Genomic DNA, 16,378 nt, shown 5'->3' on the forward strand with positions numbered 1-16,378 from the left:
CATTAGAAGAACGCTTTTGCGGTACAACGACAGAAGACACCGAGCCCGGTACACTCAGAAGTCGTTTATTACCACACCTAGCCCTTTCTCCTGGGCCATGTTGAGCAATTCGCCGGCCATGACAAGGTCCATGATCCCCATGCCGACACATTTGAAGATGAGGCTCCTGTTTGTCGTAAACGAGTCGACCCCCCGGAGCTGCCCTATCTCGACGAGCTGCTCTCCACGGACGTTCGCATTAATCAATTCTCCGGCTTCAGCGAGACATCCTTCTCTCGTATCAACATATATGCAGTCCCCTGACAGAAGCGTGGCAGAGTCCACCTCCTGCATCGATGGCTTGTAGGAACCTATCAGCGAGATGAAACGTGCTTCCGTGCCTAGATAGCTGGATGGAAAATGCGGTGTCGTTGCTGGAGTGCAGCAGAAAATGACGTCCGAAGCTGCGAGAAGTGGGCGCAATCGCGAATCGAAATCATCCGATGTCCTGAGAAGTAACTCAAACATGACTTCAGGGTACCGGTGACCCAAATCCGCGAACAGCTGTTCCATTCGCCGACCAGTTCCCCTGTTCACGACGGTGATAGACTTCACGTCGCTGAGCAGCAGAGCAAGCTTGACGTGCCATTCTGCCTGTCGTCCGGCACCGAACACAACGATATTCTTCTTGGGCTTGGGCCATCTCACATACGGGATCATGACGGCCAACGCCGTCCGAAATGCCGTGACCTCTTCGGCATTTAAGAGGCCAAGCAAGTCTCCCTCTGGCGCAAACACGTTGATACAGCCTTTTAACCCGCCGGGACTGATTGTGACGATCTTGATCCCTGTCGAGGTCGTGATAGAAGATGGCATAAAGAGAGACGTGTTCCCGAGTCTGGTGACAATTGACTCCCGCTCCGGCTGATGGAGAGTTTGTTCAGACAATGCAGCGTCTTTGGTGCTGGAGTAAGCACGGAGAACGTCGTGGAGGCTGGTAAGGAGCCGGTGACATTCCGTCGCCGAGAGGTCGGAGAGCAAGGAGTGCACGTCGCGCTCTTTCAGGATGATCATTGTTGATGCACTGGAGAGAGGGAGAGGACTGCCCTTTCTTTTCACTATCCGGTACACACGTACCGAGGGGGACAAGAAATGGTTGGCACACATGAGGGAGGCCTGTAACTAGATGTGACTGTGTCACATGACGGCACTAGGCCCGTCTGGGACTGGTGGAACTTGCCCATTCTTCGAGTCCTCCCTCAACTATCACTTTCTACCCCTCTTCACTCTTCCTTCGTCCTTCGAGACATGCACTCAACAATGAAATCAAGGCATTGCAGCCCTCTTAGCTGTCATTGTGACGCTTGTTCTCCTCCGCTGCTGACATTACAGAATGGCCGATGGTGGCCAAAACTCTGGACCTGATCTCCCACGCACGACCAACAACCGTTTGTGTTGACACCAGTGGAGAGCACGCCAGATACACCAGCGGCAATGACCCAGGAATTTTGGTCCACCCTCTCGTCCCCGTCAAAGCAGCAGAGCCATCAAGTTCGCTTTCATCTTGGACGTCAAACCCTCTTCGGTGAAGACAGAGTAGATGGTGTTTCGGCGTTGTAGATACACGTCCCCAGCATAAAGCGCCAGGGTACGAGGCCGCCAGGATACGAGGCCGCTTGAGGGAGGGTCAGGGAGCCCTTTTTGCGGCCAGGCCAACATCTCTTCTGCTCTGTCATCCATGGCCACGTCACCCAGTGTTTTCCACAGGGCTGGCTGACCTCTCCAGCGGCGTCATTTTCCAGTCCTTCTCCTTTGACTTCGGCCGATCCACTCTCGATCCGTGCCGAGTCCTCCACCACGATGTTCGTGTAGACGCCTCGACCGTCCTATGGTGGAGTTATCTGTTCCATTTCATGTCCTGAGCTTGTTGCGGCTTGCCGAACAATGTTCAGCCCACGAGCCGGTTGGCAATGACTGGTCGTGGAGCCGGGCGGTACGTCCACCCGACACGTGGTCATGCCTCCCAACTGGGGCCCACCTCCCCAGCCTGGGACAGTGATGCCCGGGGCTGTTTCCATGGAGGGGTGCATCTCTTAGCTTCGGCTGCCACGCTGGCTGCATTCGTTATTTTGTTTTTTCCAAACGCGAGACCAAGCACCCAGCATCGGTCAGTTCCTCCTGTAGGAAGCAAAGGCACATCAAACATGACTGCTTCGACATCTAGAGCCTTAGACCTCGTGCACCTACCATGTTCGTTCCATCAGCTTGGACTCGACAGGTCAGTGGTTGTCGGAGATAGTGACGCCCAACAAAGGTGTCACAAAGATATCCCCCGCAGCACTGGTCATGACGGAGAAACTCTTCCGACGGGGGTGTTGTGCGAGACAGATATGGATAACATGGCACCGTGTCACACTGTTTACCGCCCTGCGGTGTCTTCTGTCGTTGTACCGCAAAAGCGTTCTTCTAATGCGCAAGGTGTCGTCTACCTGTAATCGTATTCAAGATCTTGGTGGAACCTGGAACTCTGTCTGGATGTCTCCGAGAAGCCCAAGGTGTCCGATCTTCCGTTGTCCATTGACAGTGCATTGTTCACGGCCTGTCGGTTGGACATTGTGTCGACATACGAGGCGTCACACAGAGGCGCGCGCCATCGTGACCTCGATCTGCAGGGAAAGACTTCCGTTCGGACGTTTGATATATATACACAGAGGTAGAAAGAGAGAAAGAGCTGCGAGGGTTGGGAGGAAGGGGAAGACCGATTCTTTGGTATGTATTCGCCACAACCACTCTTCGTTGATGGTTTGGATGCCTGTCGTTAGCTTTCCGTGTCTCCGGTGACACGTCTACTCACTGACTCACTCACCTGTATGACATGGCCGGTGTTTCAGGTTTTCCCACGATTGAATGAGACGTAGTGGCGATCGGGAAGTGCACAATGCCGCGGACAGGTTGACAATCACCGCTTTAGCTCACACTTCTTCCCGTGTGGTTCAAGCGAAAGCACCAACGCATGGAAAGGGTGAAAAGCACGTCAGGGAACTTCATTCATGCACAGGCTCATGACTTAACTGTTCAGAATCGAGGGGGAGACGTCGTGACCATGGCGGTGAAGGATCAGGACAAGGGGTAAAGTATATTGAATTCGTGACCGACGAACGCGTCTGAGTCGTCATATAGTGAAGGCACGGTGCTAATGGAGAAGGACTGAAAGTGAGGTCAATTGGTGACTCGCTGCTCACCTGCGGTGTGAATGTACTTCTTGGTGATGGAGTCGAGTCATAGGGCCAACGCCTCCCTTTCAAGCCACGGCGACGACCACCTCCCAGGCCATCAAGTCGATCTTCCATCCCTTCTCGTCTCTTTCAGTCGCGTTATCGCCGGCGGCACTTCCAGTGTAATTGCGCAGGTCCTGTCGGATAGCTTCGCTCCTCAGTCTACGGCCGTCGAATAAGATATTTTCGACCTTTTCCGGCACTCTCCACCATATCCGATCCCTCGAAAAGTTCGCGATGACAAGGCAGCTTCGCACTTTCTCGTTCTCCACGTGTGAATCCTGCGGAGACCGATCAGTCCTTAGGTACGCGATGACATTGGGAAATTCGTTTTCCACATCGAGCATCTCAAAATCACCATAGGCAAAGATATCCTTGTGCTGCTTGCGAAGCGCAAGTATTCGTTGCCAGTAAAGGAATGCACTGTTCCAGTCCGCAAGCTGTGTCTCGGCATTCCACCGCTCAAAGTCGGGGTGGATCGACATCCAGGGCTTGACATCCTTAGGTGGGTTATCCGGAAGGAAACCGGCAAAGGAGCCCGCGTCACGAGTCCACTGCATCGGCGTTCTAGCATTGTCACGGCCAATGAGTCGATACTGTCGCTTGTAGGCGGCTTGCTTCTCCTTGTCGTCAGGATAGTCCCGCAAAACCGTCTTCCAGTGGTTGATCACCTCGATGTCTTTGTACTTGTCCAAACCCCAAGACTCAGGGACATTTATCTGTGCAAGTTCCTGACCTTGATAGATGAAGACTGTCCCCGATTGGAGACCCATGTGAGCAGCTAGCAGCTTGGCCGACTTCGTCCGGTACTCCTCGCTGTCGTCGCAATACCTCGAGATTGTCCGGCCTTGATCGTGGTTTTCCATGAATACGGCGTTCCAGCCTGCGTTCTCGAGCATGAAAGACTGCCACTTCGCGACGACGTGCTTGAGAGTTCGCGGTTCAAAGTCGCGGTGCTCCCACTTCGACCCAGCACCCGGCTCGATATCCATGTTGACGATATCGAATTGAAAAGCCATCGCCAGTTCGCCACGATCTTGCCCAACCGCCTTGAGGATTTCTCTCGTATCCGTGACGCCCGGCATCTCACCGACAGAAAAGCCGTCATACTTATGCAAGATGGCGCCGATGCCTCGAAGATACTCGTGCAAGCGAGGGCCGCAAGCGAAATGCTCGATGCCCGATTGCAAGAACCCGGGTTTTGTGATCTGCCCATCCGGCAACCCAGGAGCTTTAGATATGAAGTTGATGACGTCCATCCTAAAGCCATCCACACCACGATCGAGCCAGAACCTGATCATATCGTGTACGGCGTCCCGGACTGCAGGGTTCTCCCAGTTCAAATCGGGTTGCGCACTCGCGAATATGTGCAAATAGTATTCGCCGGTGGCTTCGTCATATGTCCAGGTAGACCCAGAGAACGCCGACTCCCAATTATTGGGGGGCATGCGGTTGCCGTCTTCATCATACCGAGGCGGCCGCCAGAAGTACCAATCTCGATAGGGATTGTCCTTGGAAGAGCGGGATTGTTTGAACCACTCGTGCTGATCCGAGGTGTGATTGACGACGAGATCCATGACGTATTTCAACCCTCTGTCATGCAAGCCCTTGATCAGATCGTCATGGTCTTCCATCGTTCCATACAGCGAGTCGATAGCATGGTAGTCCGAGATATCATAGCCCATATCGACTTGAGGAGATTGCAAGATAGGGCTGAGCCACACAATATCCACTCCAAGCTCCTTGATGTAGTCAAGTTTCGAGATGATGCCGCGCAGGTCTCCCTTTACTGTAGCTGAATTCCCATCTACGGTGCAGTTGACCGATTTGAACGATGCCGGGTAGATCTGATAGACGGCCGACTCCTTCCACCAACTACGGCGGATAGGAGGCTTCAGGACTGTAACTTGCGAGGTGTCGCCCATTGTGAAGGTGCGCTCTGTCCAGTCCAGGCGCAACTTCTCTGACGAGATGGTATGAATAGCTCGACTTGCTTCGAAATCAACCAATATATTTGTACATCCTTTCGTAAACCGGAGTCCGCTTTGGATGACTGACAATGGCGGGCGGCTTTCCAAAGAAGGCGGTCGTTCGTTCTCGTGTACCTCTCATGCCAAGCGTAAATCTCCACAAGCTCAGGCAGGATTTCCCTTGAGAGGGCGTGGGAACGGCGGAACAGGAACTCTGACCTGTCAGGGTAGTTCGAAGCTGCAGGAGACGGGACTTGCACGCCGAGCATTTCGCCGAGAAGGTATCCATTGGGAGACTGTGGGCTCAACCGTCGAGGAACGCAGGGAACTCGTCTCGCTCATGCGGGGCCGCGAGGTCTATTCGATGGTGAGTAAGGCTGTTCCCTCAAAGGTAGATTCGACATGAACACAGAAAGAGATGAGCATGCAGTCGCGCAGTCAGCGAAACATTGACTTGCTGTGCAGACACGGAACAAAGTGACGCCGATGCCGTGTCTTACTGTTATTCTCCAGTACTACGAGTATAAGGAAGCTTACCTCCTTGCGTGCGTCAAGGACGGAGGTTGATGCTGGTCTAGCTCGCAAATCCAGAGCACTCGCTCGGGACATTCAAGCAGTATCATCATGTCAATTGGCTGTGCCTTTTCGATGCTCAAGCCCTCTATGTCTCATGCCTCGTCGCCAACAGGGTATCCGCATCATTCAGAGACAAAATCCAACCACGCCGCATGTCGGAACTTGAGTGCCAAAGTCCTGTATCCGGCCATGCCTCAAACCTCGCCGCGCCATTTGCCCAATGCCTTGACCAACAAGCTCATTTGAAATGTTGCAAAAAGCCACACAACTTGCACGCAGAAAGCCCAAGGATGAAAGGCCTCCAGCCTGATAGGTCATAGATTCATGCGAGCCTCAGCCTTTTCTTCGCCGCCTCCCTCGCCCGCCCCAAATCCTCCAAGCACCTCATATGCTTCTCATTCGCCTCCTCCCACCAATCCCGACACTGTGCATCGTCCTTCAACCACTGCATGTACGCCGCGTACCCCGCCTGTTTATCCCCCTTCTCATCCTGCTCCAGCGACTCTGCGTCGGGTCCATCACCAACCTGTACGATCCAATTCTGGCTCATTGTGCCGCAGACCTTATCTTGCCGGGCGCGGAAATGCTCGATCATCTTGGCGTTGAAGTGGTTCCACTCGCGCATATAATTTTGCATGTGCTGCACGTATTGGTCGAAGTTGGCCTTATCGAGCCGGTCATCTGCGGGCGGCACGATAGGTTTTGGTGGTTTCGGCAGGTTCAGCGCTCGTATTCGTGCGGACATGGTCCGGTCCAAGTTCACATCCTTGGCCGCGCGAGATTCGAAGGGGAGATGGGTTTCCAGGTCGTCCTTCAAGCCTCCAAGGCCCCCAGATGTTGACGCAAATGGTGCTTGTTGAGTGAAATCTTTCAGATCAACTCCTCCCTGCGACGATCGTCGCTTTTGCTCACGTGGTGACTCAGTCGTAGCGGGTCTAACACCGTTGGCGACGGGAGGATGGTGCCCGTTTGTTGGTGGGGTATCAACGTCCATTGCGTCTTCCTCAACCACCACATAGCGATCTCGAGAGTCCACCGACGAATCTGAATCAGGGGATACGCGCGCATTTCTTGATTTGCCTGTCGCTCGAGCAGCAAAATCATCTGCTAGCTTCCCAGGTTGGAATGCCGTGTGCTTGCCGCCATTTGGAGGTTCCGTGGGAGGGACGGGATCTTCTGTGGCTCGAGATTGAGCTCTTCCCCTTCCCGTGGCCGGTTTGCCAGTAGACCGACTGGTTTTGGACGGCGATTTCCGCATTTGCGTCTCGTCAGGCCGGAAGATATTGTCTGACTTCAGCTCATCATGCCATTTGGCTGCATCGAAGGTTGACTGCGCACTCGGATGGGCGGATGCATCACTAACATATTGGTCAGCTCTATTGTTCCACTTGTGAACAAAACGATCACTGTTCGTGGGCATGTGACTCTGCTGGTCGTGAGGCCGGGGAGGCTTCGTCTTGGGGAAGACGCTCGCGGGAACTGCCCACGGAGGAAATCCATTGAAAGAAGACTCTCTGTGACCGCGACTCAAAGTCTGGGACCATGCGTGGGGATCCATCAAAAGGGGGGCATACTCGGGCTTATCCTGTCCTCCTTCATCGCCATGCAACGTGTCGGGCTTCTCGGGATCCAAGGGAGCGACATCCGGGAAAGGCTTGCGACTGGGCTCCCTCGCTTCGGGAGGAGGATACTGATAGCGGCTCTCGTCAACGATTCTGTTGTAGTTAGTACTGGGATATTGACCCGTCAAACCTGGGTTGTTTGAGGTGTCGTAGCTAAGGTTTGAACGCATCTGGGGCCGGGTGGTTCGAGGTTGAGCCTTCGGCCGCGAATCCATATGCAACGTCTCGTCCTCACTGCTTGATGACTCTGAAAATTCGGCATTAACTCCACCTTTTCTCATACCAGGACTTGCGCTGCGATGCCGAGGCAGATTCTCAAATCGAGCTGTCGACCTGCCGAACGGGCCTCGATCCTCGACGGGCGAGTTACGAACGCTTGACGAGCGGTGCAGGCCATCCCCATGAAGATCTGTCCTCTCCCCTCCACTACCACTGTATCTTGAAGGTGGACGAGCTCCAAGATCGTATCTCATGTCATAGTCTGAGGATCTGGTGTGGCGCAGAGGGCTCACCGAGGGTCTGACCCTGGAGACTGGTGGTGATCGCATGGAGTAGGCTTCTTGCACATTGATATGAGGATTGGGCTGTTGCGGCCCGCGTGTCCCGGAAACATATGAAAATGCCGACCGAGGACCTTGCTGTGTGTCGCCGGCTTGATAGCTGCCTCTTGAACTCGCCGTCCTCGACATGCCCGGGAAACTTGTCGGGGGGACGTTTGGAACATGCGGCATGTCTGACGTGGAGGAAGATTTGGGCGCGGTGGGAGCTCGGGGTGTCGATCTGGGTGGTGGTGGCATCGGTTGTGCGGACGACGTAGGTCTCAAATTGGGAAACATCCTTGCAGCAGCCTCTGCTCTCGCTTCGTCGTACTTTGCCCGATCCCATGACGGCGCACCACGGGTGAATGCATTGAATTTGTCGGCTCCAGCTGAGGCCGGCGGTCGCTGATTCGGCGGCTGGGGCGGGCGCTGTGCTGTCGATTTCGGCGGTGGTGGAAAGGGAGAATGTTTTGCGGTAGGAGCAGGTTTGGGATTGGTAGGCCTTGTGTAGCTGTAGGGGTCAGAGGTATAATTCGTGTTTGCAGCTGCCGCAGTTTTGGCAGCGAGCCTTGCCCGACCAGCATCATATTTGGCTTTCTCTACCGGGTCGATGAGGATTTCATGCGCGGCTTGGACGGCCTGGAACTTGGGAACGACTTCGACTTCATGACCGGGATTGCGATCGGGATGATATTGCTTCGCTACGCCCTGTAAGTGAGGCTCGGACAAGTATGAGTCTTTGTTGCCTTACCCAGAAGTCGGAACTGTCTCTTGATCTCTTCCGTGTCCGCGGTGGAGGGCAGTTCCAGGTCCGCATAGTAGTCCCGTTTGATATCCGCCTTGACCATGATGCAGCAATTCTTACAGTGTTATCGTGACGATCAATTCCTTCCTCCTTCGTTCATCTGGCATATTTCCCGCAGGATCGAGGGATTTCAGAATGACCTGAGAGATCGAGAAGCATGTGAGGGCTAGGTAAGGACCTGGGAATCGACTAGATCTGTTCACAACCTGACCGTGCTCGGTGCAGCCAAGAGTAGGACGGGTAAAGCGTTGTCGCGCAAGAGTGTCGCCGGTAGGGAGAAGCAAATGCAGTGGAGGTGAGGCAGATGATGAGATCAAGCTGCAGGGTGTCACACCGAGTGACTGTAGCGAGCAGCTGTCCCTTCACTTCATGACCATTCGCTCAATTGCAGGCACAGTCCGTCGCGATTGGTCTGCCGCCTGGGCTATCCTGAGGCACACGCAAGGCGGGAAAAATGGGACGACCGCCAACAGATCTAGGGTCCCTGCGGCCCTTCCTGAGGCTACTCGGAATCAGGCTGCAAGGCAAATCGGTGCAGATCTGCAGACGAGCGTGAGAGTGGCGGAGAATTGTGCTCGTGGATTGGGTGTGTTCGCTGCTGTGTTGGCACGGTGTGACAGGTGCAGGCAGAGGGTGTTGTTTCTTTTGTGTCGGTTTTAGGCATAGGCCAGAAGTTTAAGCAGTCGAGGCAGGGGAAGGGGGAGGGGAGGGCAGGAAGGCTGTTCCCGCTTATGGACGAGGGAGGCCACATGGAGATTTCAGCCACGCCCGAGATCTGCCTAGGTGCCGTCTATCGCCTCTAATTCTACTATGATATCACCTTGCTTGCTTCTGCCTCGCGCTTGTTTTGTCCGTTGACCTGACCGCCTTGTAATGAGCCTGAATAGATCTGAGTCAAGACAGATCTGACCTCTGCCAGAAACCGATCAACCTCGGTTTCGGTGCCCACTGTGATCCGCAGGCAGCCCTTGCAGCCATATTCCTTGCCTCGAAACCTCACCACCACTCCCCTTTGCCCCGCCATAGTTTCATACAATGTAAGAGCCGTCACATTGTCTGGCTCTCCGCCTTGTTCCTGTGGCTTATCGAGTATTTCAACCAGCAAAAAATTCGAGTCTGTGCCTCCGCGGAAACGCCCGATCCCCGGTATTCGTGGTAGCTCCTGCAACAGTCTATCTCGTTGCTGCAAGATCTTCTCCCGATTCTGTCGCATGATCTTCAAGTTGCTCTCCTGCAACGCCGCTATTGCAATAGCACTCGTCGGACTTGAAATGTTATATGGCGCCTTCATGTTGTTGAGTAAGGCCGCAATTTCCGGACTGCTGAATGCCACGCCCAGTCGTATGCCAGCCAGACCGAATGCCTTGCTCAGCGTCTGCATCACTACCAGGTTGGGCCACTCCAATACCCACTCGGCTAGACTTGATCCTTCTGGTGAGAAGTCAATATATGCTTCGTCGACGATGACTACCCCATTCCAAGTAGGATGCTGGAGGACGTGTAGAATATCGTCCTTGCGAATGAGCCTCGCCGTAGGATTCCCTGGAGAGCAAATATATACCATCTTGATTGAGGGATCCTGCGAGAGCTTGTCCAAGATTCGCTGTGTTTGCAAGGAGAACCCGTCGTCGGGATTAAGGGGCACATGGACAATCTCGATGTCATTCACGTCTGCGCTGACTGCGTACATGCCATACGTGGGCGGACAGGTCAAAATCTTATCTCTCCCAGGTGCGCAGAAGCACCGCAACAGAGCGTCGATGGCTTCATCGGAGCCCACTCCACAGAACATATTCTCGGGTCGCAGTGTCTTGTCCGTGTGGGTGTGCGTATTCCGCAGTCTGCAGAAAAGCTCTTTTAGTTCGACTTGATGCGGATCAGGGTATCTGTTCAACCCCAGGAAATCGACCTGGTATTTCGCCTCGGGACCTTCGGCTCGACCATTGACACCATTTCCATCGAGTGCCAAGCCCGGACCATAGGCGTTTTCATTCGCGTCAAGGAGGATGTTCGTCCCATTGTCCTTGTAGTCACTTGAGTCATGAGTCAGACGTCCGAGTTCCTTGATTGAAAAAAAAGGCACCTACTCTCTAGCACATCTGTAAGGCTGTAGTTTGAGGATGTTGGGCCTCGCGCATCTTGACAGATCAAAGGGCGACCGTTTCTTCGCCATCTTCTTTTGGTGGTGCACCCAGAGCTCAATCAGTCAAAACGAAAAATCGACTGGGTCGCTGGATCGCAACTTCTCCAGAACGAAATATAGCGTTCTTCTCCGCACCGGGCGTCATGGGCAGCGACGCGCATGATGCGCTAAAGCGCAGAGAGCGGCTTAGTCATTCAGGTCAACCCTTCAGGTTAGGCACCCGCCTAGGTGGCACCGACTCCCCCAAGCACAACTATCCAGAACTGTGGAAAGCTTTTACTATGCTCCGTACTTCGTACTGCTAAGCCGAAACCTGCATATCGTTCTGCACTGAACCCCTTTTTAGCTGCCTCCCTGCTTAACCTTACACGTTACCAGAACAACCGTGCTCTGCGCTTCTGCTGGAGTAGCACCGGTACTTACTGGTGAAATCCAGCGCATTGAGCTCATCGTTCCGCATCGACTGAACATGATAGCGCCAAAGGCATCAACCTGTCATGTGTTTGCAGAGAAATGAAGGTTGGAGGATGAAGCGTGAGCAACCAGTTTTTCTGCTCTATGGACGTGCAGGTTACGCCTGTGCCGGATATCAGCTGCTCAAAGCTTGGCCTATGAGCCTCGCCAGGCTTCCCTCAGTTGCAGAGCACACTACCAGCCCAATGTTCGGGACCGTCAGCAGTGGTCGGGAAAGGAGCTCATCATGTACACCGATTGACGCTCAGGCTGTGCCGTTCAGGCATCGCACCCCGGTTCCAGCAAGTACAGGATGCGTTCGGCTATGAAGCGGAAGTCCAAGCCCTTGAGGACTGTCTCGAGCGAACATTACAGTATGCTGGCAAGTGGGCATCTGTTCTTTCTAGGATCGACTCTTACCTTAGCCAAGCATATCACACACGACCTCAGAGCGGCGCAAAGATAGAGAAGAAGTTCTGAGGCCCGCCTGTCGTTAGGAATATCACTTACGTGACAGTGATTTACGACTGCAATCTTGCTGACCGAATTTGGGCAGTGAAAGCTAGATGTTAGTGAAGCGGAAGGAAGTTGAAACCCTTATCACTGCGACCACGAATATTCACATGGGCAGGAGGCAGTGGCAGTGTCAGCTTCCAGAACGATAAGTATCAGCGTCTCTGACCTTTCCCTTTCTTTCGCTATCAATCAGTTCTGGCCGTCCAAATCATCGGCTGTCCCGCACACCTGTAAACAGCCAAAGAAACCGACCACAAATCCAGGATGAAGCTCACTCTTGCATCGTTGTCCCTTGTCTTGTTGCGCGTGGCTGACGCTAAAGCAATTCCGCTCCTTCAAGGCCCGGACAGCTACAGCCTCGTTCCACGCAATGCGACCGTCGACAGCACTGAGCTCGCCAGCACTTCTGGGCAAGGCATTTACGACATCATTCCTCATCCGTTTGGCGCACCCTGTGGAACGACGTGGGATGTGACGATCAGCGTGCAGTCTGCTGGTGATCAGACCAAAGCTCGCCCACTGTGCAAATATCTCCACACGTACATCACTCTTCCAACCTCGCAGGGAATCTCCGATAAGAAGGTCAACTTCATCTACCTGTGCCCTCCTCAATGGCCTGTACCAACCTCCCCTGAAGGCTACGGCTACCACGACTTCAAATTCATTGTTACCGGCCCAACAATGTTCCCTGGCGATAGTGGCACGGTCAACGCGAACCTGAATGTGGTCAATATCCATGCTATTCCGCCGACTGACACCGACATTCCAGTCAAGATCGGTTACTATTACGACATGAACAATCCCACCAAACCAGGCTTCAAGATGCTCACATTCCGAAGCATCACCTGCGCCACGTGATTGCTTTGACGGGCACAACATGGGAGTAAGGTTGGGCAAGCCATGTATGCATGTTTTCTGGGCCACTTCGCTGAACGACGCTATGGTGGTGGAATCTCGCGTGCACGGGCGGAAGAAAGCAGTCGTGGTTCTGGGGGGCATGTCAGACGCTTCAGCATTGAACAAGGACTCTGACACACCAGCCAGAGAATGCATGGCAGCTTCTTGGATAGAAGCATCTGTGGCTGAAGCAGTTCGAGGTAGACACTCTTTGAGACATCCTTCATAGGAGATCTGACTTGGTAGCCACCATTAAGGAAGTGAGACTGCCTTGCAAATATTCCAATATGAGATTCTTTCCCAAATGGCAGCTAGGTCAGATGGAAGACAACCTCCGAAGTCGCTTGGCTGCAGACGGGAATGCAATTTCAGACACCGCACCAGAAGTTGGCATGTCTGAGTGGGTGCTCACTTCCTTAAACCGTAGCCGGCACAGGCAACTTCTAGTGTGAAATGTTTTCCCACGCCACTCATAGAGCCTGCATTATTCAGAGGAGACCACTATGACACTCGGTAGTGGTGAAAGGGGAACAGATGATTTAGGCATGCTTCTCATCACAGGTGGTGGCAGTCTTGACGGAGGGAGAGGGGACGTCTCACAGGCCTGAAGTTGCGCCTCAGGCACATGTCGGGTGCATGTCGGGAACTGGTTCAAATGACGCAGGCAGTCGGAGAATTTCTGGACCATCCTCGTATCCCGTCCCCAGGCTGGACAAAACTCCGAATTCCTCTCACCAACACCTTCCACTGCTACGGCTCTCATTAGCGTTCCTCCCTCTACAGCCGGCGGACAACATCATGGCCGAGCGCAAATCTGCCTACGGCGCCACGGCCGCCAGCGACACCGACTTCCGCCGCACGTGGGACCGCGCCGAGTACGCCGAAAAGGCCAAACAAAAAGATCAAGAACGCCGCGAAGAGGCAAAGGCACGCTACGAGGCCAAGTTAGAAGGCAAGAAATGGCACAAGCCCGTGGACTTCTCGACCCTCGAGTCCACCTCCGCCAGAGGTTCGAGACTCGATGTCGCGAGCATGGTCGGGAAATCCACGCTGGTGCCCGCTGGTGCAGGCGTGGGCAAACGAGGCAAGGGCGCGGGCTTCTACTGCGAGGCCTGTGACTTGACGTATAAGGACAACGTGCAGTACATTGAGCATCTAAACTCGAAACAGCACTTAGTGAATACGGGGCAGAGTGGGGAGGTTAAACGCGCGACGCTGCAGGATGTGCGTGAGAGGCTGGAGATGTTAAAAGCGAGGAAACGACAGCAGGAGGAGGAAGATCGCTTGGCTGGCGAAGTGGATGTCAAGGAAAGAATAAAGAAAGCCGAGGATAGGGAGGAGGCGGAGCGCGAGGAGAAGAGACGGAAGAGGAATGAGAAGAGAAGGGCGGCGAAGGAGGAGAGGAATGGAGGCATCAAGAGGGAAGATGAGTGGGAAGGGAGACTGGGGATCATTTCCTGAGCAAAACATATTTTTCGCGATCATCCCGACAACACCCCCGATGTCTTGGTGGGCGAGCTGAGGCTATCACCAACACCGAGATTATGGAATGACTTTCCCTGCTGTTTGACTGAGGCAACTCCGAACACCTCAGCGACAGGAAAACGACGCCTCCAGGCTCGTTCGAGGCTATGGACGACTCCAGAACCCGCCGATTGCCACATGTGCATGCTACTCCAGCGACCAGAAAACCCGCGACCCCTACCGCGCCTACGTCGGTACTTTCAGTCAATAAGAGTCCGTGAGCTATGTGGTATTCAGCTGCACTGGCCACGTCGAAAACGAAGGCTTGGTCGGAGGGAGCATGGAAGCGGTGTCATCTCGTCTACGCTGTCCAGGCCGAATGACCAGGTCAGACCCAGGTTTGATGAGCTCAACACACGAGCGACTTCTCCAACGTCATCTGCTCACCCGCTTTACATTGGGCTACTGTTACCTCCTCGCTAGTTGAGGTTGAACTGAGCATGTAGCAACACGGGCGTCGGCGAAAGAAGCCTGAACTGCCTTTGGTGGCCTCGCGAGGCTTGCACCACTTGGGCGAGTGTTGACGTCATTGGGTGGGACCACAATCCGGTCAGCCTCGTCAGTCGAAGCAACAACATCTCTTCAACCACGACGTGTAAGAACCATGGCTCGCTGCTGAGCAATGCAAACCGGCAGCCGAGACGGCTCCGGTAAACAACTCCTTTCAGACTCGCAAACAAACAGGGAGAGACGAAGCCATTTATGATTGGGCGCGAGCGGCAGTCGCACATATCAATGACGCACCTGTACCTGGATCATCTTCTCTGGCCGCTGTGAGCCCCTCAATCGTTGCGTGAAAGCTTCGTGAATATGATCAAAAACTTCACGCTTACCCCACGGTTGACGCGATTGCCCTCGGAGCGTTGTGCCTCGTACCATCTCCTACCCCATCGACGTCACTTTTTCTCCCGGGAGACTTCCACATAACTTCGCTCGAGATTCTCATTCACTTCATCTTTTCCTTACTCGCACTCAAACTCTCAAACTCTTTCTCATCTCTTGATCTCATCCTTGACCCGACTTCAGATTCTGATCACCTCACACTCAACCACAAACAACACAGTCATCATGGCGTCCTCAGATCCGTAAGTCATACCACTTTTCACTACAATGGTCTCCCCTCAAGAAGGAGCTTCCCCAGACGCTGACACAAGACATGATCCGACAGATACACTCAAAAGAACAAGGACGAGCCTGGCACCGAGGAGAAGATCACTGCCCTCAGTGACTTTGTCAAATCTTCCAAGTTCGGCATGATGACCACTCGCATCGCAGACTCCGGACTGCTAGTGTCAAGATGTATGGCAGTAGCAGCTCAGGTATGTCACTCGAACATTCCTCAACCTCCTCATGGTCCCGAATTAATCGCGGACATGGGAGAAAGCACACAGCCATACTAACGTTCTCCAAAGGAATCCGGCGGCGTCGACTACCTCTTCCACACCAACACCGAGTCCGGCAAGACCGACGACCTCAACTCGGACGAGCACGTCAACATCTCCTTCCTGACGCCCAATGGCGCGTGGGCCTCCATTTCCGGCACCGCCAGCATCATCACCGACCGCGACACCGTCAAGAAATACTACACACCCACGTTGAAGACCTGGGTGGGCGATCAAGGCGACGGCGTCCACGACGGAAGCGAGAACGATCCCCGGATCGGTATCATCAAAGTCAAGGCCCTGACGGCGACGTACGCGCTACCCAAGGGATGGAGTGTCGGACGGGGCATCGAGATGGTCAAGGGCGCAATCACGGGCGAGACTGCAGAGGTCTCTCAGCTGCGAGAGATCAGCGAGCAGGAGATCAAGCAGTGGCGAAGCTCGCACTAGGACGGCTCACTTGCAAGCAATGGCTGTCATTTGATGGACGTCAGGCCCTCGCAAGGAGATACCGACGCACGCGTCATAGAGTAGGTCCTGCAGGCCTGGCAGGGTTCGACGTGAGACCCTGCAAAAACCGATTTGTAAGAAATATGACAAGCACAGGACATGACAGTGAAAGTGAGCAGACACTGCTTGTAACCTGGAGGTACTAGTTGATTCAAGCCCGACTAAATCAGTCGGACTACATGCAGTA

General features: G+C 54.0%; 7 protein-coding genes across 7 annotated transcripts; 3 read left to right on the forward strand and 4 right to left on the reverse strand.

Annotated features, from left to right (window-relative positions):
• Positions 1 to 54: 54 nt before the first annotated feature.
• G647_02176 (uncharacterized protein) lies at positions 55 to 1,053 on the reverse strand (the record flags this gene model as incomplete). Its single annotated transcript, XM_008726526.1, has 1 exon — positions 55 to 1,053. The coding sequence occupies one exon, from the start codon at positions 1,051 to 1,053 to the stop codon at positions 55 to 57; it is 999 nt and encodes a 332-aa protein (XP_008724748.1).
• Positions 1,054 to 3,280: 2,227 nt separating this feature from the next.
• Positions 3,281 to 5,179, reverse strand: G647_02177 (uncharacterized protein; the record flags this gene model as incomplete). Its single annotated transcript, XM_008726527.1, has 1 exon — positions 3,281 to 5,179. One exon carries the CDS (start codon positions 5,177 to 5,179, stop codon positions 3,281 to 3,283), a length of 1,899 nt encoding a protein of 632 aa, XP_008724749.1.
• Positions 5,180 to 6,122: 943 nt separating this feature from the next.
• On the reverse strand, positions 6,123 to 8,809 carry G647_02178 (uncharacterized protein; the record flags this gene model as incomplete). The annotated part of the gene is made up of 2 exons (XM_008726528.1): positions 6,123 to 8,662; positions 8,713 to 8,809. 2 exons carry the CDS (start codon positions 8,807 to 8,809, stop codon positions 6,123 to 6,125), a joined length of 2,637 nt encoding a protein of 878 aa, XP_008724750.1.
• Positions 8,810 to 9,574: 765 nt separating this feature from the next.
• G647_02179 (histidinol-phosphate transaminase) lies at positions 9,575 to 10,939 on the reverse strand (the record flags this gene model as incomplete). The annotated part of the gene is made up of 2 exons (XM_008726529.1): positions 9,575 to 10,799; positions 10,854 to 10,939. The coding sequence occupies 2 exons, from the start codon at positions 10,937 to 10,939 to the stop codon at positions 9,575 to 9,577; spliced, it is 1,311 nt and encodes a 436-aa protein (XP_008724751.1).
• A 1,203-nt stretch (positions 10,940 to 12,142) lies between these two features.
• G647_02180 (uncharacterized protein) lies at positions 12,143 to 12,736 on the forward strand (the record flags this gene model as incomplete). Its single annotated transcript, XM_008726530.1, has 1 exon — positions 12,143 to 12,736. One exon carries the CDS (start codon positions 12,143 to 12,145, stop codon positions 12,734 to 12,736), a length of 594 nt encoding a protein of 197 aa, XP_008724752.1.
• Positions 12,737 to 13,573: 837 nt separating this feature from the next.
• G647_02181 (uncharacterized protein) lies at positions 13,574 to 14,236 on the forward strand (the record flags this gene model as incomplete). The annotated part of the gene is made up of 1 exon (XM_008726531.1): positions 13,574 to 14,236. The coding sequence occupies one exon, from the start codon at positions 13,574 to 13,576 to the stop codon at positions 14,234 to 14,236; it is 663 nt and encodes a 220-aa protein (XP_008724753.1).
• Positions 14,237 to 15,367: 1,131 nt separating this feature from the next.
• Positions 15,368 to 16,131, forward strand: G647_02182 (uncharacterized protein; the record flags this gene model as incomplete). The annotated part of the gene is made up of 3 exons (XM_008726532.1): positions 15,368 to 15,384; positions 15,468 to 15,618; positions 15,712 to 16,131. The coding sequence occupies 3 exons, from the start codon at positions 15,368 to 15,370 to the stop codon at positions 16,129 to 16,131; spliced, it is 588 nt and encodes a 195-aa protein (XP_008724754.1).
• Positions 16,132 to 16,378: the final 247 nt, after the last annotated feature.

The sequence above is a fragment of the Cladophialophora carrionii genome, assembly GCF_000365165.1.
Source record: "Cladophialophora carrionii CBS 160.54 unplaced genomic scaffold supercont1.2, whole genome shotgun sequence".
Lineage (NCBI taxonomy): Eukaryota > Fungi > Ascomycota > Eurotiomycetes > Chaetothyriales > Herpotrichiellaceae > Cladophialophora > Cladophialophora carrionii.